The sequence below is a fragment of the Hemiscyllium ocellatum genome, chromosome 11 (genome assembly GCF_020745735.1).
Source record: "Hemiscyllium ocellatum isolate sHemOce1 chromosome 11, sHemOce1.pat.X.cur, whole genome shotgun sequence".
Taxonomy (NCBI): domain Eukaryota; kingdom Metazoa; phylum Chordata; class Chondrichthyes; order Orectolobiformes; family Hemiscylliidae; genus Hemiscyllium; species Hemiscyllium ocellatum.
In genome coordinates, this window is record NC_083411.1 from 51,762,275 (window position 1) to 51,787,399 (window position 25,125).

At 42.9% G+C, this 25,125-nt stretch overlaps 1 protein-coding gene across 1 annotated transcript in view; it reads right to left on the minus strand.

Moving 5' to 3' along the window:
- Positions 1-599: 599 nt before the first annotated feature.
- LOC132819984 (sodium- and chloride-dependent neutral and basic amino acid transporter B(0+)-like) overlaps positions 600-25,125 on the minus strand; it is a 60,118-nt gene continuing 35,592 nt past the window's right edge. Inside the window, exons 12-15 of the mRNA XM_060831918.1 lie at positions 23,216-23,315; positions 17,827-17,936; positions 17,562-17,732; positions 600-827 (exon numbers count right to left, since the gene is read on the minus strand). Of these exons, the coding sequence (XP_060687901.1) occupies positions 600-827; positions 17,562-17,732; positions 17,827-17,936; positions 23,216-23,315 (609 nt within the window). The remainder of the gene's footprint in view (positions 828-17,561; positions 17,733-17,826; positions 17,937-23,215; positions 23,316-25,125) is intronic.

A 25,125-nucleotide genomic window follows, 5' to 3' on the forward strand; every position in this document is an offset into this window, starting at 1 on the left:
CTCCGTCTCCTCTCCGGGAGCGCCTCCGCCAGTGATTGTCCTTTTGGAGATCTGGAACAGTGTGAAAAGTGGTGCCAGTTATTGTCCCCCTCCCTGTCCACCCTCAGGGTGTTGTTAGCCACTTTGGTGACTCGGAATGGCCTTTGCCACCTCTGCTCACTCCAGGATGTCCTGCCTGGGTGCCGGAGGTAAACTTCCTCCCCCACCGAGAGCGGTGCCATTGAACCAGTCTCCTTTTCCCGAGCATCGATCACCTGTTGCCTGACTAGCTTAACCATCTCGTGCAAGACCCTGCATGTACTGGGTCATGCCCTGGTTCATGAAAGTCCCAGGTGTCCTCCCACCGGGGTGATAAGCGAGGTCGGCATGGATCTACCGGTCAGAATCTCATGAGGGGAAAGGAAGGTGTCTCCGCACTTCTCCTGGCGCATGGACATAAGAGCCAGGGGCAGTGCTTGTACCCAAGTCATGGAGGTCCCCGCCAGGACCTTCGCTATCTTGTCCTTCAGGGTCATATTCGCCCGCTCAACTAAGCCCTGGCTTTCTGGATGGTATACACTGCCAACCTATGGCTTATTCCCACGCCGCCTCCACACGGGCTAGGTTTCGTTCTTAAAGTGGGTGCCGTTATCGGTACAAACGAGTCTGGGTACCCCATGTCTGGGGATCAACTCATTTCGCAGCCAGTTGGCCACTACCTCCCCATCCTCCTTCTTTGGCGTCGCCTCCACCCACCGGGAAAAATGGTCCACAATCACCAGGAGGAACCTGTAGTGGTCTGGCGTGCGCCACTTGGCCCCCATGTCAGTGAAGTCCATGCAGATTTCCTGCCACGGGCCGAGGGGCGTTGAAAGTAAGTAGTGGGTGAGGAAGAACTTTGCGAGCGTTATGCTCATTGCAAATCTTACACTTTGCTCTCAGATTTTCCAATTGTTTCCGTGGCTTGGGAGCCCACCAATGAGCCCGCACTGCCAGGAGGACCTTAGTCAGTGCCACATGCGTCGGCCCATGGAGTTCAGCAAATAGTGTAGGGAGCAGGGACCGGGGCGCCACTACCTCTCCGCCTGCAGATCTCCAAAGTCGATGCTGCGACGTCCCCACACAAATCGTCTGGGCCACCGCCCCCTTGCTCTCCCACTCACCTTTCTCGGCCGCACTTGCGCGGTCTTGTAACTCAATAAGGTGCATAATGGCATCCTCCCGGCTGACCGGGTTGCCCACATCGCGTTCATTCCCATGTGGTGTCCCCTGTTCATCCGTTATCCCTTCTTCCGTGGCCCCTCTAACACTGTCTCCCTGTGTGCGCCTCCCTTCAAAATCCTGACCACCAATCTTGTTTCAGTATCAAATGTCCTTCCACAATAACCATCCTGCCTGTGGAGACCTTCGTCTCTGCCCCTGTCGCTCAAACTCTCTATCAAATGCTCCTCCTTGTCTCTCCCTATCCCCTTTCTTCTCTGCCCTACATGCTATCACTCGCTCCTGCTCCGGTTGCTCACTTTTGGTTGCATTCTTCTCCTAATTACCACATCAACCGCAGCTACCATCATTTACGCGTTCTGCTCCTGTCACTCGTCCTTCTCTCTTTACAAAACACTTTCTGTGCCCCTCCTAACAATTCATTTAATGTTTTATCCCACTTCACCCTTCTATCTTCCGTATCTTCCCTATCCAGCATCCCCATATAAGTCTCCTTTCTCCCCCCAGTAAATCGTATATTCTAAATAGACATTAACTCAGCCACACAAATACAGACTGGGCCTCAAAAATAAATTAACTTGTTCTGACAATCCTATCGGATTCTCAACCAGGACCGTCATTTCCTTTTAAATGTTCCGACCTCCCACTGGTGAGGGGGTCACACACAAACCCAATCTCCTTGTCCCCTATCAACACTTCCCAAGGGGACAAGTCGTTATGTTCTTCCCTGTTTCTTTCTTTTAAGAAATTTCCAATGTTCCTATCTTCCATATGCTCAAACACCAATTTATCAATTCATGCTTGACTAACTTTAAGGCCTGTTCCTAACTTGTAAACATATTTATATATTTACGTCCATTTATTCAGTGTTTAATATTTAAAATGTAAATGCATACAGTTCCCAATTTTGAAATCCACTGTAATCGTCCAGATTTAGTACCCTAATTTAGATCCAAAATTAGTTTTCTTATGTACTCCTGACCAATCATTTCTCAATTACAATACTTTAGGTCGTAAAAATAATCAGAGCTGTCTTACATCAATTCAATTCAAGTTAAAAACTCTAACGCATGCACAATGGTCGAATCCAAGGTCACAGATAATAACCATGGAAGTTTTCGTTTTTACAACTACCCACTGTCGAACGAAACTTCGACTGTCCTTCATATATTGCTTTTATGTAAAAATAAAAGAGGTTAGTAAGAAAAGTAGTTAGGGAGTCATGACTCATAAAAGAACAGGAGTTATTAGCCTTAAAAAATCATGTTAAGTTCACATAAAAAGAAATCACTTTAAACAGTAGTCCAGAACTCAAGCTCTAGAAACAAAAAACAAGAATTTAATCACCAAACAAACAGATGCATCTAAATCATGTTAAACAACCATAACAATCACATCCAAAACAGTCCCGGGACTTACGCCCTACGTGACAAGACTTAAACATTCAATCACTATCAAACAGATGAATTCAAGCCAGAGCACAAAGTGTTAAACTGCCTGTTAGTTGAGCAGCCTTTTGCAAGTCTCTCTCTCTCTCTCTCTCTCTCTCTGGGCAACAATACAGACGTTTTCACAGACTTCCACACATAGAAACTTTTTTCTCACACAGACTTTTACAAACACAGAAATACTTATACACACACACAGATTTTTACACACCCAGAGACTCTATCTTTCTCATAAACAGACTCCCTCTCACCACACACACAGTCGCTCTGTCCGTAACTCTGTGTCTGTCTCTGTCCCCTGTCCTCTGTCTTTGTCTCTCTCCTTGCCCAATGCCCCCCTACTCTAGGAATTCAACTTATGTGCGTCGGGGTTCGTGAGCCCCTATTAAATACTTCCATTATATTGCGGGACGGCCGGCTACTGAAATACGGTCCAGAAATCGGGTTCTCAAATCCTTGTAATTCGACTCCTGACAAAGCCTGTTCCAGTCAACACTGTCCTCTGGTCAGGGGAAGTATACACTTTACCCCAAATTCGTCAGCGCGGGGGGAAGCATACGCTTTACCCAAATTCGTCAGCGCGGGGGGAAGTATACGCTTTACCCAAATTCGTCAGCGCGGGGGGAAGCATACGCTTTACCCAAATTCGTCAGCACAGGGAAGCATCCTTTATACCCCAACCCAGTCCAAAGCGCAGGGGAAGTATCCGCTTTACCCAAAACTATCTCTTCACCAAAACTTCGCAGCGCTGCATCCAAAAAACTCACCACTCTTGATCACCGGTTCACTCTACTTACTCACTCTAGGACTTTCGATCCTTCACCCAGAGACTTTCGTTAACAGTGAAACAAAACGTTCGATTCTCTCTTGGGCTGACAAGCCCAGAAATTCGGTTGGCAAAGAGTTGTGAGACACCAAACAAAATAAGAATTTAGTGTATTCAAACCCCTACTGGAGATCTTTGTATAAAGGCGTCTCCGAGCCCGTTTAGGAGTGGCCGGCCATGCGCGAGCTCTCAATCCCTGCCAACAAGCGTGTCTCTACTCCCTACCTCCCGCGCGGGTCACTATCTCTGTTGGGACAACTTCTGTCCCCGTGTTCATTTGGAGGAGAGAGACACCGGGTCTGATTAAAGTATAAACAGGTTTAATGAGAGAGAATCGTACACAGTACAGTGAGGGTTTCTAGCTCACTGGAGAAGGTGCGTTCTGACTATATTTTAATTTGTCTATCCTTTGTCCTCTCACATTCCAGAGTTACATCCTTATTTGTAAAATGCAGAATTTTGGTATGTCATTGGTTCTCACCTGATAACATTCTATTGCCTCAGTTTGAGCTACGTGCATTTAACACAGCTCCCATGTCCTGTTATCTCCACCCTCCCTGGGGCCTCTTCAGGCTATGCCATTAGCTTTTCAGTCTGTTCTTAGTGTAACATAATGGCTTACTGTTGTCTAGTGAAGCTAAACAACAAGTTCCAGACTTGCTAATACTACCTTACGTGAGCACTACCTAACAATAAATTTCTTACACTACCTAACCTTAATAATGGATCCCAACACTATTTATCCTATCCATGCCCCTCGTAATTTTATAAATCTCTAGAAGGTCACCCCTCCGCCTTTGACACTCCAGGAAAAGCAGCCCCAGCCTATTCAGCCTTTCCCTATAGCTCAAACCCTCCAACCCTACCAACATTCTTGTAAATCTTCCTAACCCCTTTCAAGCAATGATAAATCAATCCATTTGCATCAGTGCAAGAATAAATAATGGAATCCTCAGTAGAGAAAGAAGAGCAGGACATATAGAGTAGCTATGAATAGTTGGCTTGAATGTCAAAGGGAAAAGTTTGTTTGACCAAACTTGTAGAAAGTTTTGAGGAGGTCATAGAGTAAATGGGCAGTAATGTAAGGGGTACTGATATAGAACAGAAGAAGCAACACGGCTGCTTGTGAATGGCCAGTTTTGTGCTAAGTGACCCAGCAGGGATTTGCCAGAGTGATTAACTCTTTGGGAATAAATTGGCAAGGAGGACCCTGAATGGGGAGATGGTCAGAGGGTATGATCCAATCCAATGATCCAAGGAGAGCAGGATCCAAGCTTGTGAGAATGGGGTGAGTGAGCTGTCAGAAGAGGCAGTCGGAGAAGTATGCTGTGTGCATGTGAGTGTACACTAAATAAATGGAAAACTTGAAGATCAAAAGATTATGGAGGAATGGGGGTGAATTAAAATTATGGTTGCTTTTCCCCTCTTGATTTGGAGACAGGTATCGTTTGAGTAATGATTTCCCTTTTTGTCCAGTTTTGAAGTCCACAACACGCTGCCCAAACTGTACCTTTATTTTTTGAGTTTCAATCTTGGAAATAAACCCAAAGCAAAATCTTTAAGATGGGGTTTATTAATAAACATGCAAAACATGGAGGAACAAACTCTGCTACTTCATTCACACACACAAATACAGTGAAGAAGGATAGAGAAAGAAAAATAGTTGCAAATTGAATTTCATGAAAAGTTATTACATTGGTATTAGTTCACATGACTTAGAGTCCAATTGGTCAAGAACCAAATTGGGAATCTTCATTTGGTTAATCTTACTGCAATTCTTTTTCTGAGTTGGGATACAGGTGGATGGCAATTAAGAGTGCAGTGGTATTTGGCATGCTCAGAGAATTAGTCCACCATGGCTGACTAAGTCTGCAATTTGTTTTTCTGAATAAGAGACTTTTGGGAGAGATAGAGATGGAGAGAAGGCTTTTTCACTGCTAAAGTTTGGAATTACAGTTCTTGTAAAACAGCAATTGATATCAGAAGTCAAAACTGCATATGTAAAAAGGGCTCAAACAGCCCGGTTTCAGTTGTGTGATAGGGTGGTTTCTGCTAAGCCAGTCAGATAAACTGGTAGTTTGACCGTCCACATCAAAACTGTATGGGATGAGGGATGGATTCATGGGTAGATTCACAGATGAACAGATCGATGGATGAATTCACATACAGACAGAACAATGATGTGATGGATTTATGGGCAGATATACAGATGGAAAGATTCACAAAGGTGTGGATGGATCGCCAGCTAGATTCATGGAGGGAAACACAGATTTAAGGATGGATTCGCAGATAGGTGCATGAAATAATGTACTGATTGATTCTCAGAAAGTGGGCCAAATTTCCAGGCAGATGGACTTGGTAGACAGTTGGTTGGATTCATGATTGGATGGTCAGATTCAATGACAGGTGAATTCATAGATGTATTCATAGACGGATGGGTTCATAGACTGATTCATGGATTGCTGGAATAATTATGGAGGGACTGCAACAAAGACTGCAACTAGACTATTCCTGGGATGACAGGACTGATATATGAAGAGAAAGTGGATTGATTAGGACTATATTCACCATCGTTTAGAAGGCTGAGTGGATATCTGATAGAAACCTATAAAATGCTAACAGGATTAGACAGGGTAAATTCAGGAAGGATGTTCCCAATGACCAAGAAATCCAGAACCAGGGCTCACAATCTGAGAATACAGACGAGGTCATTTAGGAATTAGATGAAGAGAAACTTCTTCACTCAGAGAGTGGTGAGCCTGTGGAATTCTTTGCCACTGACAGTGATTGAAATCAAACCATTCAGTGTATTCAAGAAGAAGTCAGATATAGTTCTTAGGACTAAAATGCTCAAAGGGAAAAGTAGGAAGAGGATACTGTCTGTGCCTGTGAAGTTTGCTTTCTCCAATGCATTGACATTCACTCCTAGTATCTGCTGTCTGGCCAAATCTCTACTGGTTATTCTACTGTCTTTAGGATTTTTGAACCACAGGAGCTGAAGAGAATCTGCTGACATCTTGTGGTAAGGTTGATCCTCCTGTCTTATGTTGATCTGTTTTGCTTCCAGATTTTTGCTTCTCTCACCATCTAAATGGCTTTCTTGAAAATTTTCTTTGGACCACAACAAAACTGAAAAAGACTTACCAGTAATCCATCAATAATTCTATCTCCAATGAAGGGTGATTTCAAGGCTTCATAGTCATATTTTTCCACTACTATGTAGAGATCACTAAATAAATTACTCATAGATTTCTCTGGAAGCTGAACACCTGATAAATATTGTGTTTTCAAGAATTTAATTTGTTGGACAGTGATTTTTAAAACCTTGCAGAATTTCATCAAGTGTATCTGATGCAACTTTTATGAGCAACTTGGTACATTAGATCATTGAATATAAAAGTGTATTTGTTCGGTTTCTGATTAAGTATCTAGTTTGGAGGCAAAATCAATATCTTAAGAACAGTTATTGGCAAGGTGCCAATTTTATGTACTATTTGGCCCATTTCTGAAATGACATCTTGCTGACAGTACTATTACTGCTGCCTTGTCTTCCTCATATGATTATTTAGCTTCCTTTTCATTTAATGATACAAAATCTTAATGTCTCCTTATCTTAAAGGATTTGTTTTTTTTTTAGATTAGATTACTTACAGTGTGGAAACAGGCCCTTCGGGCCAACAAGTCCACACCGACCCGCCGAAGCAAAACCCACCCATACCCCTACATTTGGCCCTTACCTAACACTATGGGCAATTTAGCATGGCCAATTCACCTGACCTGCACATCTTTGGATTGTGGGAGGAAACCGGAGCACCCGGAGCAAACCCACGCAGACACGGGGAAATGTGCAAACTCCTCACAGTCAGTCACCTGAGGTGGGAATTGAACCCGGGTTTCTGGCGCTGTGAGGCAGCAGTGCTAACCACTGTGCCACCGTGCCACCTTGTATGTTGCTGTATAACAAAGCTGCTACTGTGTATAGCTGTGCAGGAGGATTTTCTCATGCTTATGTTGTCAAAATAGATGATTCACACCTTGTTTGCAAGTGTAATGAATGGGTCCCCCTTCTTTTAGATTGGATTAAATTCACTACGGTGTGGAAACAGGCCCTTCGGCCCAACAAGTCCACACTGACCCTCCAAAGAGAAACCCACCCAGACCCATTCCCCTACATTCACCCCTGACTAATGCACCTCACACTACTGGCAATTTAGCAAGGCCAATTCTCCTAACCTGCACATCTTTGGACTGTGAGAGGAAACCGGAGCACCCGGAGGAAACCCATGCAGACACAGGGAAAATGTGCAAACTCCACACAGACAGTTGCCCAAGGCAGGAATTGAACCCGGGTCCCTGGCGCCGTGAGGCAGCAATGCTAGCCACTGAACCACCGTGCTGCCCAGTAGACATTTCCCATTCTCTTCAGAGCTACATGTGGGGTTAAAGACAATCCCAATCACTTTAATGTGTTCTACCAGATGAATCTCACTCTGTTGATTTTGTCTTGTCAAAAATTGCGATGCGTTTATCATCTTAAAGTTATACCTGAAGATACCTTCAAAGCTCACCGGAACCTGCACCACTGCTCATCATGTTAGAGATTGCTCATACTATCAAACCATCAAGGCAGGTTCACTGCCAACATATCCTTCCTGGCAGGGATTTGCAGGGCTCATTTTATCAAGTGTGGTCGAGGAAAAACACTTGGTCCTCCAACAAGCACAGGCTTAACCAATGTGTCATTTATTACATGTTAGCAATAGGTACATATTCCACTGATATGGTAGACATTGTCACAGAGACTGTAAAGAGGATTTCAGTGGTAGGTTTTATTAATCAAGCTACTATTCTTCCACCCAAATCAGAATGATGATATTGATATGGCCGTTCTTAATGCAATCCTCAGCATTAACCCTTTCTGCACCTTCTATGACTAATATCATTTTGAATCAGATTCCGCTGCATCAAATCTTCCCTCATCCTGTAGTTAATTGGTGGGAACCCAGGCAGTGCAGACTGTAAGTGGGGGCTGTGAGAGCAGGAGCTAATGTCCACAATGTACAGAGACTGGAATCCTGTGTATTATCACCAGGACGCAGGGAGGAACATGACTGAACACTCATGATGCAGGAACTTGAATGCTCAGTAATTCTCAGCAGCCCCATCCTGCCCCAAATTGATGCCCATGTTTACAGTGGGCACAGGAAACTTCAGCAAATCTTATCCCTGGGTCTTGGCTGAGGTGCTGACTGATCAAGGGAGCACTCAATGAAGTGACACTGATTGTACTCCAGAATGGCTGTGGAATTTCAGGACCAATGTTTACCAATTGAACAGGAATTTTCCTTTGCGTTGTTACTTCTCAGGAATGACCAGAAGGTGCACACAGTTTGGGTCTTCTGTAGAGTCAGGCTTCTTCCTGTATCTTTCCCCTCTGTGTTGTTCCAAGTAGGGACCCCAATCAGGGCTGATGTGCAAGCAGCAGATATTTTCTGTGAATGGAAATGTAAAATGTTTGATCATTTCTGTTGGATTTTCACCCACTGTTAAGTGGAAAAGAAATCTGGTTCCCAATCAGATTATTCCGACACCTGATAATTCACACTATAGCAAACAATATTTCATGACAAAGATTATACTTTCATCCAGACACTTCAATTGATCCTGTTGTGCACTGGCAGTGAGACACACTGAAAGAAATGGACTTTTCACAGACAATCAGTTTGATGCAATGACCTTAGTGCAATTCATTAAATGTTAAAGGTCAGAGACATGGTGAGATGAAGAGGTTTAGGGAGGCAATTCCAATGTTTAAGGTTAACCCTGCTGAATGCACAGTTACCAATGGGAGAGTGAGTGAAATACTGAGTGTTGTAACAAATGTCAGAATTGTAGGAGTGCAGGTATTTTGATGGTTCACACAGTTGGAGGAGGGTACGAGAGAGAGGATTTGCTCAATGATACAGGGGTGAAAATTTTAAAAGTGTGATGTTGGATTAGCGTCTCATAGTGATCAACAAGGACAGGGCTGGCAGATGAACAAGGCCTGGTGTGGTTTAAGCCACAGTGCTATGGAGAAGCATGGATTCACTTAAGGTGGAAGACGGGAAACATGAGCACCAGTAGCCAGTCAATTAACCTACAAATTATAAAGACAATGACCAGGATTTTTCGGATAGCAAGGTTTCCTGTCCGACAACCCGAAGACTTGGTGGGGAATGTATCCGTACAGGTTATGGCTGTGCCAGAGTCACTTCAAGCTGCTCAGAGCATCAAATGGTTGGATATGGGATTTTTATCCTCCATTTTGTGCATTTTCCTTGAACAAAACTGCCTGCCAATCTGACTGACCAGCAGTGCCACAGGGAGTAATGGTCACTGCTGGCACCAGAAGCAACCTCCAGAATCAAAGTGCTGGAGTTCCACAGGGGAGCCAGTAGTGAGGTCACATGACAGGAAATGGGAGCGAAGGTCCAGGGAGAGTAGGGAGAGTAGGGAGACTCAACAGCAAGGTCAGGAATGCAATGAATATCTGGATAGGCTGGGACTTTGAGCTGGTCTCATTGATAGAGTCAGCCATCTCCTTTTCTGAGCCTTCCTGTTCTCCCCTTACCACGCAAACCCACAATTGCAGGGGAATATTAACTGATGCACTAGGCTTTGCGTACACCTTATAATGTTGTAGGCCGGACACAAGCGTGGGATGGCAAACGAGGAGACTGTATGGGCCCTCCTGCCTACTAGTGCAGGACTGTAAGAACTTGCTGTTTACAACAACCTCAAAGACCAACCTCCTAACCATTGCACTAGGGGTTTAGTATCCTGTAATGATGTCACAGAGCAGCTTTTCATTGGGAAGAGATACCACAGTGTAAGCTGAATTAAGAAACGAAAAACAGAAATTCTTGGTGAATTGGGCAAAACCCGAAAACCGAACACTGTTTACATTAGAAATACTTGCAGAGAAGCAAATGATGTAGACTGACTAGCATTAATGATAAGGGTGACAGAATAGTTTATCAAATAATCCTTTAGATGTATTGTTGAGAAAAGACACATTTTGTCAAATCCTTTTGTCCTGCATTTATTGGGACATTTTGCAAGAATCCCAACCAATTCAAGGTGAAAAGTAAATTCTGTCATCTGAAAGGAGACTATTGATTGGTTGCTAAATGAATTCTGATTGGCAGAGATGTTGCCGTGGAGAATGCACCCACTAATGCTGATTGACAATTAACTGCCAGGTTTTGATTAGAGAATGTGGAATTTCACGCCATGGAGAGGAAGAGGCTGAGGGGGATTTCACTAAAGTTCACAAAATAATGAGAGGTCTGGGCAGAGCAAACAGGAACAATTAGCTCAATCTCATTAAATCTGTGCTGTTTAGACCTTGATGTTTTGATTGATTTGCAAAAGTAGCAAATAGAGTCATAGAGATGTACAGCACAGAAACAGACCCTTCAGTCCAATCGTCCATGCTGGTCAGATATCCCAACCTAATCTAGTCCCATTTGCCGGCATTTGGCCCATTTCCCTCAAAACCCTTCCTAATCATAGACACATCCAGATGCCTTTTAAATGTTGCAATTGTACCAGCCTCTGCCACTTCCTCTGGCAGCTCATTCAAAATACGGATTACCCTCCGCCTGAAAGTTCTGGACTCTTCCACCCCAGGGAAAAGACCTTGTCTATTTACCCTATCCAAGCCCCTCATGATTTTATAAATCTCGAGAAGGTCACCCTTCAGCCTCCAACGCTCCAGGGAAAACAGCCCCAGCCTATTCAGCCTCTCCCTGAAACTCAATCCTCCAACCCTGGCAACATCATAGTAATTTTTTTCTGAACCTTTTCAAGTTTCACAACATCCTTCCAATAGGAGGGAAACCAGAATTGCATATGATATTCCAAAAGTGGCCTAACTAATGTCCTGGGCAGCCACAACATGGCCTCCCAACTCCTATTTCAATGCTGTGACCAATAAAGGAAAGCATTCAAGACACCTTCTTCACTATCCTATCTAATTGTGACTCCACGTCCAAGGAACTATGAACCTGTACCTCAAGGTCTCTTTGTTCAGCAAAGCACACTACCCCCCCCCACCCCCACTCCCCCACGACCTTCCCAACAAGTGTACAAGTCCTGCTCTGATTTGCCTTACCAAAACATAAATGACAAAATGCACCGATCCTTGTGGCACACCATTGGTCACAGGCCTCCAGTCTGAAAAGCAACTCTCCATCACCACCCTCTGTCTTCTACCTTTGAGCCAGTTCCGTATCCAAATAGCTAGTTCTCCCTGTATTCCACGAGATCTAACCTTGCTAATCAGTATTCCATGAGGAACCTTGTTGAACACATTATTGAAGTCCATATAGATCACGTCCACCGCTCTGCCCTCATCAATCTGCTTTGTTACTTCTTCAAAAAAACTCAATCAAGTTTGTGAGACATGATTTCCCACACACAAAGCCATTATAATTATCCCTAATCAGTACTTGCCTTTCCAAATACATATAAATCCTGTCCCTCAGGATTCCCTCCAACAACTTGCCCACCACCGATGTCAGGCTCTCTGAAATATAGTTCCGTGGCTTGTCCTTACCACCTTTCTTAAATAGTGGCACCACGTTAGCCAACCTCCAGTCTTCCAGCACCTCACCTGTGACTATCGATGATACAAATATCTCAGCAATCATTTCTCTAGCTTCCCACAGAGTTCTTAGGTAGACTTGATTAGATCCTGGGAATTTATCCACTTTTATGCATTTCAAGACATCCAGTACCACCTCTTCTTCAATATGGACATTTTTCAAGATGTCACCATCTATTTCCCTACATTCTATATCTTCCATGTCCTTCTTCACAGTAAACACTGATGTAAAATACTTGTTTAGTATCTTCCCCATCTCCTGCAGCTCCACACACAGGCCTCCTTGCTGATCATTGAGGGGCTCTATTCTCTCCCTAGTTACACTTTTGTCCTCAATGTATTTATAAAATCCCTTTGGATTTTTCTTAAACCTATTTGCCATTGCTATCTCATGTCCCTTTTTGCCCTTCTGATTTCCCTCTTAAGTATACTCCTACTGCCTCTATACTCTAAGGATTCCTTCGAACTCTGCTGTCAATACCTGACATATGCTTTCTTCTTCTTCATAACCAAAACCTTAACATCTGTAGTCATCAACATTCCCTATACCTACCAACCTTTCTTTTCACCCTAACGGGAATATACTATTTCTGGATTCTCATTATCTCATTTCTGAAGACTTCCCATTTTCCAGCTGTACCTTTACCTGCAAACATCTGCCCGCGATCAGCTTTTGAAAGTTCTTGCCTAATACCATCAAAATTGGCCTTTCTCCAATTTCGAACTTCAACTTTTAGATTCAGTCTATTCTTTTCTATCACTATTTTAAAACGAATAGAATTATGGTCGCTGGCCCCAAAGTGCTCCCCCACTGACACCTCAGTCACCTGCCCTGCCTTATTTCCCAAGAGTAAGTCAAGTTTTGCACCTCTCTAGTCAGTACATCCACATACTGAATCAGAAGATTTTTTCAGCACACTTAACAAATTCCTCTCCATCAAAACCCTTGATACGATGGCAGTCCCAGTCTAAGTTAAAATCCCCTACCATACCAACTCTATTATTCTTACAGATAGCTGAGATCTCCTTACAAATTTGTTTCTTAATTTCCCACTGACTATTGGTGGGGTTTATAATACAATCCCAATAAGGTGATCATCCGTTTCTTATTTCTCAATTCCTCCCAAATAACGTCCCTGGATGTACTCCCAGGAATATCCTGCCTCAGTAGAGCAGTTATGCTATCCTTTATCAAAAATGCCACTCCCCCTCCTCTCTTGCCCCCCTTTCTATCCTTCCTATAGGATTTGTATCCTGGAACATTAAGCTGCCAATCCTGTCCATCTCTGAGCCACATCTCTGTAATTGCAATGACATCCCAGTCCGATATTCCTAACCATGCCTTCCCCGTTAGCTCTCTTGAATTGAAATAATTACAGTTTAATTTATCAGTCCAACCTGTAGTTGTTTTCTGCTTTGTTCTTGCCTGCTTTAACTAGTCACCTTTCCCAACCAATCTCAAATTGATCTTTTTCTTCACTATTTCCCTGGGTCCCACTATTCCCCCCACCCCACCCCCCCCCCCACCTAACTAGTTTAAATCCTCCTGAGCAGCTCGAGCAATTTTCCCTGCCAGTATATTCATCCCCTTCCAATTCAGGTGCAATCCATCCTTCTTGTGGAGGTCACTTCTACCCCAGAAGAGATTTCATTGATCCATTAATGTAAACCCTTCTCCCCTGCACTATCTCCTCAGCCACACATTCATCTGCTCTTTCCTTCTATTCATACCCTCATTAGCTTGTAGTACCAGGGTTATTCCACATATTGCTACCCTAGAGAACCTCCTCTTGAATTCCTGCCTAAGCTTCTATATTGTCCCTTTAGAATCTCATCCTTTTCCCTTCCTATATCATTAGTTCCAAAGTGTACAATGACCTCCTGCTGGTCCCTCTCCCCCTTGAGAACATTCGGCACTCTCTCCAACATATCCTTGATCCTGGCAACACACCATTCTGATTTTTCACTGTTGGCCCCAGAAGTGTCTGTCTATGCCTCTGACTAGAAAGTCCCCTCTCACAATTGATCTCTTGGAACCTGACGTACCCCTCATTACATTGAGAACCAGTCTCCGGACCAGAAATTTGGCTGTTCGTGCTACATTCCCCGGAAAGTCCATCACCCCCTACATTTTCCAAAACAGCATACTTGTGTGAGATGGGGACAGCCACAGAAGACTCCTGTACTACCTGCCTACCCATCCTAATTTTCCTGGAGTTAACCCATCTACCTGAATGTTTCTGCGGCTTTTCTCGCTTCCTATAACTGCCACCCGTCATATTCCCTAGCTCTTGTAAATTCCTTATTGCCTCTAACTGCTGGTCCAACCAAACCATGCGATCTGATAGGATTCACAATCAAAGACACTTCCTGCAGAAGTAACCATCAGTAACATGGAAATGCTCCCTAAACTCCCACATCTGATAGGAAGAGCACCTCACTCAACTAAAGGTCATCGTTGCTCCTTCACAATCTACAGACCCAGAAAATAGCACCATCTTTTTGCTCTTTAAAAAAACACTGCTCCATGCTAACTTAGTACCTATGGTTTATATTTTTAAAATTTAATCAACAGACCGATCTCAATAAAAGATATAATTAAGAAAGAATCCACTCTATTCACTACTGTAGATTTACAGCAAGATTACAAGTACAAACTATGCACATGTCTGTTCCTGTGCTGTGAGCTCACCCACACAGGTTCCTCTAAGGTCAGCTGTGAATTTCACTGTTTGTTAAATTTTCCTAAATGCACTCTAATGTCCAGAGATACATGAACTCAAACAGCAAAAGCAGTGATAGTGCAGATTCACTGCTGTGTCAGACAGCAGGGTCAGTCTTTCTCTGACTCTGTGGTCACTGCCTTTGTCTGTCATCCTCCTTTTAAAAGTGCCATTGTTTTGATCTTTTATTGCAGAATCATTCGGTGTACTAGAGACAGCGCTGGATAATCACTGAAATGGGAATAATGTCCAGGGTTATGGGAAAAAGCCGGGGGAATAATACTAAGGCCTTCTGTGCATTCAGAGGGCTGGTACAGGCATGATGGGCTGAATGGCTTCTTTCTGCACCATAACAACTCAGATTCTGTGAACTTTGTGTAGTTGAGACAGACAAATCATAACCTTGGTCTTATATAGAACAGTACGGTACAGACACTAATCCTTCAGTCCACAATATTGTACCGAACATGATGCAAAATTAAACTATTTTCTTCTGCCTGCCATTGGTTCACATCCCTTCATTCCTTGCATATTCATGTCTTTAATTAAAAGTTCCTAAATGCCTTTATCATATCTGCCTCCACCCCCACCCCGGCAGCCTGTTCCAGACTCCTGCCACTCTTTGTGTAAAAAAACTTGCCCCTCACATCTCCTTTGAACTTTGGCCCTCTCACCTTAAATGCTTCTCTTAGTATTTTTGAACTGTGGGGGGGGAAAAGATTCTGACTGTCAACCCTATCTATCCATCTCATAATTTTGTAGGCTTCTATCAGCCGCTCCAGAGAAAACAACCTGAGTTTTTCTAGCCTCTCCTTAGAGCTCATACCCTCTAATCCAAGCCTCATCCTGGTAAACCTCTTCTACACCCTCTCCAAAGCCTCCACATCCTTCTTGTAATGTGGCGACTAGAATTAAACGCAATAGTCGTCATGCAGCCTAAGCAAAGTCTTATAAAGCTGTAACATGACCTCCTGATTCTTGTACTCAGTTCCCTGAGCAATAACGGCAAGTACGCCATAAACTTTCTTTATCACCCTACTTGTGACGATTTGTTTTGATCTGTATTTGATGCTGAAATGAACTTCTGACAACATTTTCATAACACCACTAAAACCATATATTTTTGCCTGCATAATCTGATTCGATTCCTCTGTAGTTACAGAAATCCTCTGTTTCAAAAATCCACACCCATGCAGTCATGCCATTGGCACTTGGCTATTCAAATAGCAAATCGAGAGTTTGATGTTGGAAAAGCACAGCAGGTCAGGCAGCATCCAAGGAGCAGGAGAATCGACATTTTTGGCTAAAGCCCTTCATCACGGCTTTAGCCCGAAACATTAATTCTCTGCTCCTTGGATGCTGCCTGACCAGCTGTGCTTTTCCAGCACCACACTCTTGACTCTGACCTCCAGCATCTGCAGTCCTCACTTTCTCCTATTCAAGTAACAACTCAGCTGACCTCCCAAATCCGACCCTCTGTGAACTTAATAATTCAAATCTGTGCTCTTAATTACATCAAGTCCTGATCATCGATCATTCCTTTCTCACTAATTCATATTGGCTCCTGCTTAAGTAAGTACTCAAGTTTAACATTCTCCTGCTTGTTTCCAAATCTTTCCATGGTCTTGGCTCACCCTTTCCTGGAAATCTCTGTGACATGTGTGGTTGTCTAAATCAAGCATTTTGAACCCTTGCTGTTTAAATAGTTTGACCATTAGTAGATGGCCCCTCAGTTGCTGAATTACGGGACTTTGGAATTCCTTCCTCAAAACTCACTGTCTCCCTGCCTTTTCTCTCATTGAAAGCATGAAGAAACAAAATGTGAGATTGATCTTGACAAACCTGTACTGAAACCAGGAAATGTTCCACGTGGACTTTATTCGAAAACTACTGAATCCCACCACCTAATGCCACTACTTGTTATTACAACCAGACAAACGTAAAGATCTGCAATGCAGAAGACACCATTCTGAAACTGAGAGATAGTTTTGAAACAGTCCAAACTCCAACTTTGTAAGGTGCATAAATAGTGTATGAATTGATTGAGAATTTAATGAAATCAACCTAACAATCTGTGATCCATGACTGAAATACAAAATATAGAGTTTAGTGGACCTTTTGTTTATATTTGTTAAATTAAGGTGACCTGCATTTTCCAAGGTATTGCAACACACTGATATGTTCATATTTGTGATGTGTTCCAATAGTGCAATTCTTTTATTATTTTAAAACCTATCTTTGATTTAATTGCATAAATGTGATAAATTATGTTTTTTTGTAACATTGAAATAACCATAGTCCTATCAGATCACAGGGCTGCTCTCTCAACAGAGAGCGAGGTGATTGATGGTGGTTTAACCTGAGGATCAAGGGGAGAGTTCCAGAAGGAGAGTTCATCACAGTAACCTCAGCTGGTACAGGGATTGGCATCACTCAGCATCACCAACTCACCCATCCAACCAACTGAGCTAACCGATCCACTTTCTTTTAGTAGTATATTCAAACATTCACAGATACTACTTCCAGTCCACTCCAGCTTTAGTGCCTGAACCAAGGTGGTATCACGGTGGACTGAACTGAGCATAAGTGAAAGGACAACAAAAAGACATTTTGACTTTGAAACAATATGCTTTGCATTGCATCTATCATGATCCAAAACCTAATTTTATGTTCTCTGTTCCTTAATCTTTAAAAGATTTCAAAGCGTCCCTCACCTGCCACAAGGTGGGGCCCTCAGCTTGGACAACTCTCACCACAGCCATGATGGGGATCCACATAATACAGAAGATGGTCATACACCAGCCCAGTGCTCCTGACCAGACAGGGTATTCAACAGATCCATATCTTAGTGGGGCAAATGTTGTCAAGGACCAGATTAAGACTGCCTGAATGTGGATAAGATACAAAACTAAATCAGAAACAGAATGAGAGATTGGGTATTTTCAGTTTAAATCAAAATAATGTGTAACAGCTTCTTACCACCAGCAAACACGGAGAGATCAGAATCCAACACATTCTCCACCACAGCCAGAAGAGCCAAGTCCTTTCCCCAATCATCATCTCAATGTCCTTGATGAATCTGTTTGTCCCTGTGAACAACAAGGAAGAAGAGAGACACCATCACTCACTCTGTCCTGTCTTTAGGGCAGCTTGTTTACTGTTGAAGTTCATCTTGTACAGGGTGGCACTGATGAACAGGTTAACCCAGAGAAGGGATTGCTCCAGATTTCAAACAGGATAAGGAAATTGATTCTTGTCACCAACTGATTGATCTTTCTCTCCCATTTTAGGAACAAGGGTCTGTCCATCCCAGCACAAATTGGAAACATAAGCTTTTCCTGGAATGAGTTCTTCTTGGGCGATGAAGGTAACTTGGAATTTGAAACACAAACAGATCAATCATGACCATATTGATGGTGGAGCAGGCTTGAGGGGCTGAATGGGTCTATTTCTGCTAAGGACTTGTAAAATATGAAAGTGAAGAGTTCATAACAAACCCTAAATATAGAAACATGTGAACAACAGCAAAAATAGGCTAATTTTCTCTAATCTTATTACAAATCACTTGTTAGGGATACGATTAATACTGATAGAAACCAATGAAGGGTAAAGAGTGGGGTGTTTCCAATGTAAAGAACAGGGGTATAAGTGTAATTAATTAAAACTTATAAAATACACCATTGAGTTAAATGCAATAGAGATGACCACTTAGGTGATATGTTGCAACTGTAGCATGTGGGTGCTGCTGGATTCCTAAAGAAATCCAGTTATATTGGATCAGCTCAAACATTTGATATAGTACCACACATGAGGCTCCTTAATAACCTGAGAGCCCATTGTGCTGGGTGTACAGTATGACCATGGATAGTGGATTGGTGAGCTGACAGAAGATCGACAGCAGTACCTTGTCGGGATCTGGATGATGTGAGCTTGGCAAGGTTTATTCGAGAATTGGATGAGAACTGTAGCAATTCTGATGTCGGGAAGACCATTTTTTTTTATTCTTTCAGTAAGCAATGAGCTGAATCTGTCACTCAGCAGTGATGAGTTCCTAATTAATGGGATTATTCCCTATTAAGCAGCAAGCTAATGGTACAACACGCCTAACTAATATTCAGCTTCCTATCTTAAACTCACCTAACAAGCTCAACATTGAGAAAACTTGACCTGGAGATTAGAGTGGGGATCTCGTGAATTCAGCTTGTTACCTGCTCCAAATGACCTAAATATTAGGCACTGAGGTCTCAGAGAATACTCCAAGGATGCCAGCCACATACACTTTACATTCATGGTATTGGATCTGATATGTGCCAGTCTCTAATATCTTGCTGGGCCATCTCAGAAAATTTCTACACTTCAGTACTGCACCACAGTCTGCCCCAGTGACTATCATTGTAATGCCTCGGCCAGCACACCCAAAAGCATGAACCCAGGCTGCATCTCCAGGCTGGTCACTTGCTGTCCCAATTCTCACTCATTCTGAGCTGGCCTGGATGCTCACAACACCTCTCCCTTGCCTTGCCTTTTGCCTTTGTGTGTTTGCTACCTCAGCCAGGGATATTATTCCAGTCGCTCCTTGCCATTTAGTGCAGACACAAAGGAAGGAATCTTGTTGTGGTTGTCAACAGGACTCTGTCAAATCAAGGAGGGTATAATGGGGTGCTGGCACAGTAAGTCATGGGCAGTCTCTGATACCAATTCCATGTGCTTAGACATGGGCAACCAGCTGCTCAGGGTGGTCAACATTAGTGTTTACTCCACGTAAGGGGTTAGGAACTGAATGAAGGTCAGCCCACCACCTGGCTTGAGTCTTTCTGCTCTACTGTGGGCTGCTTACTTCCTGAAATGAGACAGAGGCAGGTATTAATGGAGATGAAAGGACGTGTCCCAATTGTTACTGTAGGTGCAGCTGGGAGGTATCCTGAGTGAACAAGCAGTGCAGAGGGACTGCAGGATTAATGGTGTCTGGGATTGGGTAGGTGTGAGTGAGCGGAGGGGGACAGATTGCAAGCTGTAGTGAGATTGGTAGGGCATGAGACTCAGTGGAAGGTGGGTATAGCAAGAGAGTTACAGTGAGGGTGAGATAACAAACATGGTAGCACTTACTAGCAAAGTGGAGAAGATCATTGACTTCCTTCTTTCACTGCTGGGTATTCCTCCAGATGGCTGAGATTGCACTGATCCAGGTGGCAACCTCGGACCAGGTTGTCATGTCATGCCCTGATCTTACCAATCCAGGGGTAAGAAGAAATCCCACCTCAACACCACACTATGCAGTAGAACCTTTAGATCCCTACCCATCAGGCAGGACACTCCTTCCCCCTGCCTGCCTGCTATGTCTGGGATCAATATAAGTAACACTGTAGGGTTGTTCTAGACTGACAGTGTTTGTATGGATACTTAACGGGCTTTTAATGAAGTTGTAACCACATGGAGCTGCCAGTGTTGGCCTGGGTGGACAAGGTCAGAAGTCACATGGCACCACATTATAGTCCAAAAGGTTTATTTGAAATCAAATGCTTTCGGAGCACTGCCCCTTCGTCAGGTGAAGTAAAGAGAAGCACACAGACACAGAGTTTATAATCAGAGAGATCAAAATATCATACAAGTGGTGTGAGTGGAGTGTTGACAGACTGAATAATAGGTCTCTGCAGGTGATCAAGAGTGTCAGATGGTGTGAATAAAGTGTCAACAGCTGAATAGCAGGTGAAGGGATGATCTATAATCTGATTCATTAAGGAAGAGAGATAATTACAAAATATTAAAAATAAGGTAGTTCTGGAGACAAACCAAATGACTGGAATAACATGGTAGGTATAAGAGTCACACGCCGAGGGTCTAACCAAAGTAACAAGTACTAATCCAAAACTGTACACATTAAATAAGGTAGAGAGATCATAATAAGTTATCAAGGTGATGGTGTCAAAACTGGACAGTAAGGAAGATCTTACAGGTACAGAACAGTGTAATGGGGTCACATGTAGTACGACTTGTAACCAAGATCGTGGTTGAGGCCATCTTCATGGCTACAGAACTCAGCTATTGGTTTCAGCTCAGTAATTCTGTGCTATTGTGGTCCTCAAGATACAAAACAACACAGAATTATTGTGAGGTAGCAGTGCTAACCACTGGGCCACTGTGCCACCCAAAGTGGGGACATTTTCAGGATGGCAACCTGTAACTGTATCACAGAGATTAGAGCTAGGGCCTCGATTATGACTGGAATGAAGAAAGTAAATATACAATCACCAAGTTTCCAGATCACAAAAATAGGTGGGAGGGCATTTGGTGAGGATGACACAAAGATTCTATTGAGAGATACAACAGGTTATGTGAAAGAACAAAAACTAGCCAGGTAGAATATAAAGTGGAAAAATGTGAGTAATACACTTTGGCGGGAGGAATAGAGGAGTTGAATATTATTTGACTGAAAAGACTGCAGAAAGCTGCAGCACAGAAGGATTTGGGGTTCCTTGTGCATAAATCTGAAAAGCCTGGCCTTTAAATTTTATGGGTATGAGGGAAGGAAAATGGATAGTTGGCCTTTATTTCAAAGCAAACAGAATACAAAAATAGGTAAGCTTTGTTATAAATGTTCAAGGCACTAGTGAGACCATGGCTGGAATATTCGGAACAGTTTCTATTCCTCCATGGGATGAGGATGCCACTGGCTCAGTAGAATTTATCGTCCATCCCAGAGAGCAGTTAAGAGTCAACCATACTGCTATGTGTCCAGAGTCACATGTTGTCCAGACCAGGTCAGGATAGCAGTTTCTTTCCCTGAAGGACATTAGCAAACCAGAGGGGTTTTTTCAATCATTGACATTGATTCAAGGTCATAATTGGACTCTTAATTCTAGATTTTTATTGAATTCAATAAAACGGGGCAGCACAGTGATTCAGTGGTGAGCAATGTTGCCTCACAGCACCACGGACCTGGGTTCAAATCCAGCCTCAGGTGGCTGTCTGTGTGGATTTTGCACATTCTCCCCATGTCTGTATGGGTTTCCTCCAGGTGCTCCAGTTTCCTCCCACAGTCCAAAGTTATGCAGCTTGGTTGGACTGGCCGTGCTAATTTCCTCTATAATGTCCACGGATGTGCAGGCTAGGCTGGTTAGGCATGGGAAATGCATGATTACGGGGATAGGGTAGGGGTCTGGGTCTGGGTAGGATGCTCATCAAAGAGTTGGTGTGCACTCGTTGGGCCAAATGGCCCGCTTCCACATTGCAGAGATTTTATGATTCAAATTGCACCATTTGCCATGATGGGATTCGAGCCTGGATCCCTAAGGCAGTACCTGGGTTAACAATCCAGCGATTATATCATCAGGTCATCATCTCCCCCTCAAAAAAAATATATTGGCTTTGGAGGCAGTCCAAAGAAGGTTCATGAGATTAATTTCGGATATGGAGAGATTTTGTTTTCAGGAGTGTTCAAGTAGTTTGGGCTTGAGCTCTTTTGAATTTCGTGGAATAAGAGGCGATCTATTTTGAAAAGTATATGATTGTTAACGATTGTGCTTGATCAGATATAGGAATAGAGGCTGTTTTCACTTATGCTAGAGTCTGGGACCAGAAGGCATCTCCTGAGAACCAAGAGGTTACATATTTAAGACAGAGATGAGGAAGACTTTTTGCTCTTAGAGTGCAGTGGTATTCTTTTTACCACAGAGTGCTGTTGAGGCTAGGTATATAAGTCTATTCATGTAAGATAGATTGTAAATCAGTAAAGGAATCAAACATTGTGGGGAAATGGTAGGAAAGTGCAGTGAAGGATAGTCAAATCAGCCATGACCTCATTGAATGGTGGCGCAAAATCAGTGGGGTGAATGGCCTACTTCAACTCCTCTGTCTTATGGTCTCATTGTCTTAAGTACTTATATTGCTATAAAACTCATACTTACACAGTCTGGGCTCTGTGCTGCCTCACTACATACAACAAACATACAGTAACTGCAAGCTGGCTGCTAATATTATCACTGCTACTGAAGGTCAGTCAGGAACCTTTGTACATCACATATTTGTGAAGCAATCTAACAGCAGAAAGATAAACTCCCTATGTGATCTTGGATTTGTGCAATAATACAAGTATCAGCAATTAACAAGACAATGACTGTAGTAAAATTGGCTGAAATCCAGCAAAAACAAGTGGATCCTGAGTGAAGGATGCAAAAAATGATGTTGTGTGTTTCATGCTGGTTTCTGGAACCAATTAGGTTTCATTGTCAGGAAGAGCAAGTGAATTCTGATACACGTCTGCCAGCATCTGATTCATTTGGTCTGATTTTATTAAAGAAACCTTAATTTTCACAAAGTACTTTAAATTTAATATGTTTATTTGTTTTGGTCTCTTTTATGATTGACTGACCATAGATCCAGCTGAGACCGATGAGTTGCAGGAGAGCTGTTATAACGAGAATCCAGTCCGTAACGTAATGATCCATTAAATTTAGCCAGTAAATCCCAGCCTAAAATTAAATGGAAAATTCAAAAATGTTACACAGGAAAATGATCGTACTCTTACTTTCAAATTCAGACTTTGATGAGATTTGAAAAATGTATACATGTAAGTGCTTATAATAAAAGCACAATTCTAACTAAAGCAAATTCAGAAGTCACAATGTCAGGTTATATTCCAACAGATTTATTTGAAATCACAAGCTTCTTCATCAGATGATGAAGGAGCAGTGCTCTGAAAGCTTCTGATTTCAAATAAACCTGTTGGATTATAGCCTGACATCGTATGACTTCTGAAATTGTCCACTCCAGTCCAACATTGTCACTTCCACATCATAACTAAAGCAAAATACTACAGATGCTGGAAATCTGAAACAAACACAGAAATTCCTGGAAAAAATCAGCAGGTCTGGCAGTATCTGTGGAGAAAGAAACTAACATATTGATTCCAGTCTGGTACAACTCATCTTCAGAACTGTTCCAACACAATTCTAACTCGATGCTCAATATTCCCTCATTCATTTGTGTGTGGGATTCAATTATGTTGCTGTTCCCTCTTCTCCATTCTCACCTGAAAGTCATTTTTGAAATGGGGAGATCAGAATTTACCTGCAGTGTTCCAAATGTGATCTCACGTGATCAAATAAGTGAAGAGGTTACCTCAGAGTCCAATTGGACCTTGATCAGCTGGGCCAATGGGCTGAGGAGTGACAGATGGGGTTTAATTTAGATAAATGTGAGGTGCTGCATTTTCGAAAAGTAAGTTAGGGCAGAATTTATACACTTAATGTTAAGGTCCTGGGGAGCGTTGTTGAACAAAGAGACCTTGGGGCGCAGTTTCATGCAGAAGGTGGTGTGTGTATGGAAGTTTTGGAGGCTGGTATAATTACAACATTTAAAAGGCTTTTGGATGGATATATAAATAGGAATAGTCTAGAGTGATATGGGCCCAATGCTGGCAAATAAGACTACATTAATTTAGGATATCTGATACCATGGATGAAGGATCTGTTTCTGTGCTGTACATCTCTGACTTTATGACCCTATGGGTGGCATGGTGGCTCAGTAGTTAGCACTACTGCCTCACAGCACCAGAGACCCAGGTTCAATTCCCGCCTCAGGCAACTGTCTGTGTGGAGTTTGCACATTCTCCCTGTGTCTGCGTGAGCACTCTCCGGGTGTTCTGGTTTCCTCCCACACTCCAAAAATGTGCAGGTTAGGTGAGTTGGCCATGCTAAATTGTCTGTAGTGTTAGGTGTAGGGGAATGGGTCTGGGTGGGTTGCTCTTCGGAGGGTTGGTGTGGACTTGTTGGGCCGAAGGGCCTGTTTCCACATTGTAAGTAATCTAATCTAATCTAAATACATCCTAGATTTAGACATCATGACCCCTCATGTACATCTTAACTCTTTGCCTCCAGTTTTAACTGCCTGGGAACATTGCATTAATGGGATTTGTGAAATTACCAACTCTCCCCACTCAGTATCTGAACTACATTCCCATTCAACACAAATATCTGAATAAGGGAACATTGCTCAGGAGTAGGCCATCCTGTCCCTGGGGCTTACTCCACCATTTAATAAGGTTAAAATCACACACCAGGTTATGATCCAACAGGTTTATTTGGAAGCACTAACTTTCTGACCGCCGCTCCCTCATCAGGTGGTTATGGAGTATAAGATCGTATGACATAGAATTCAAAGCAAACTTTTGAAAGCTAGTGCTTCCAAAAGAACCTGTTGGACTATAACCTGGTGATATGTGATTTTCAACTTTGTACATCCTAGTCCAACACTGGCACCTCCACATAATTTAATAAGGTT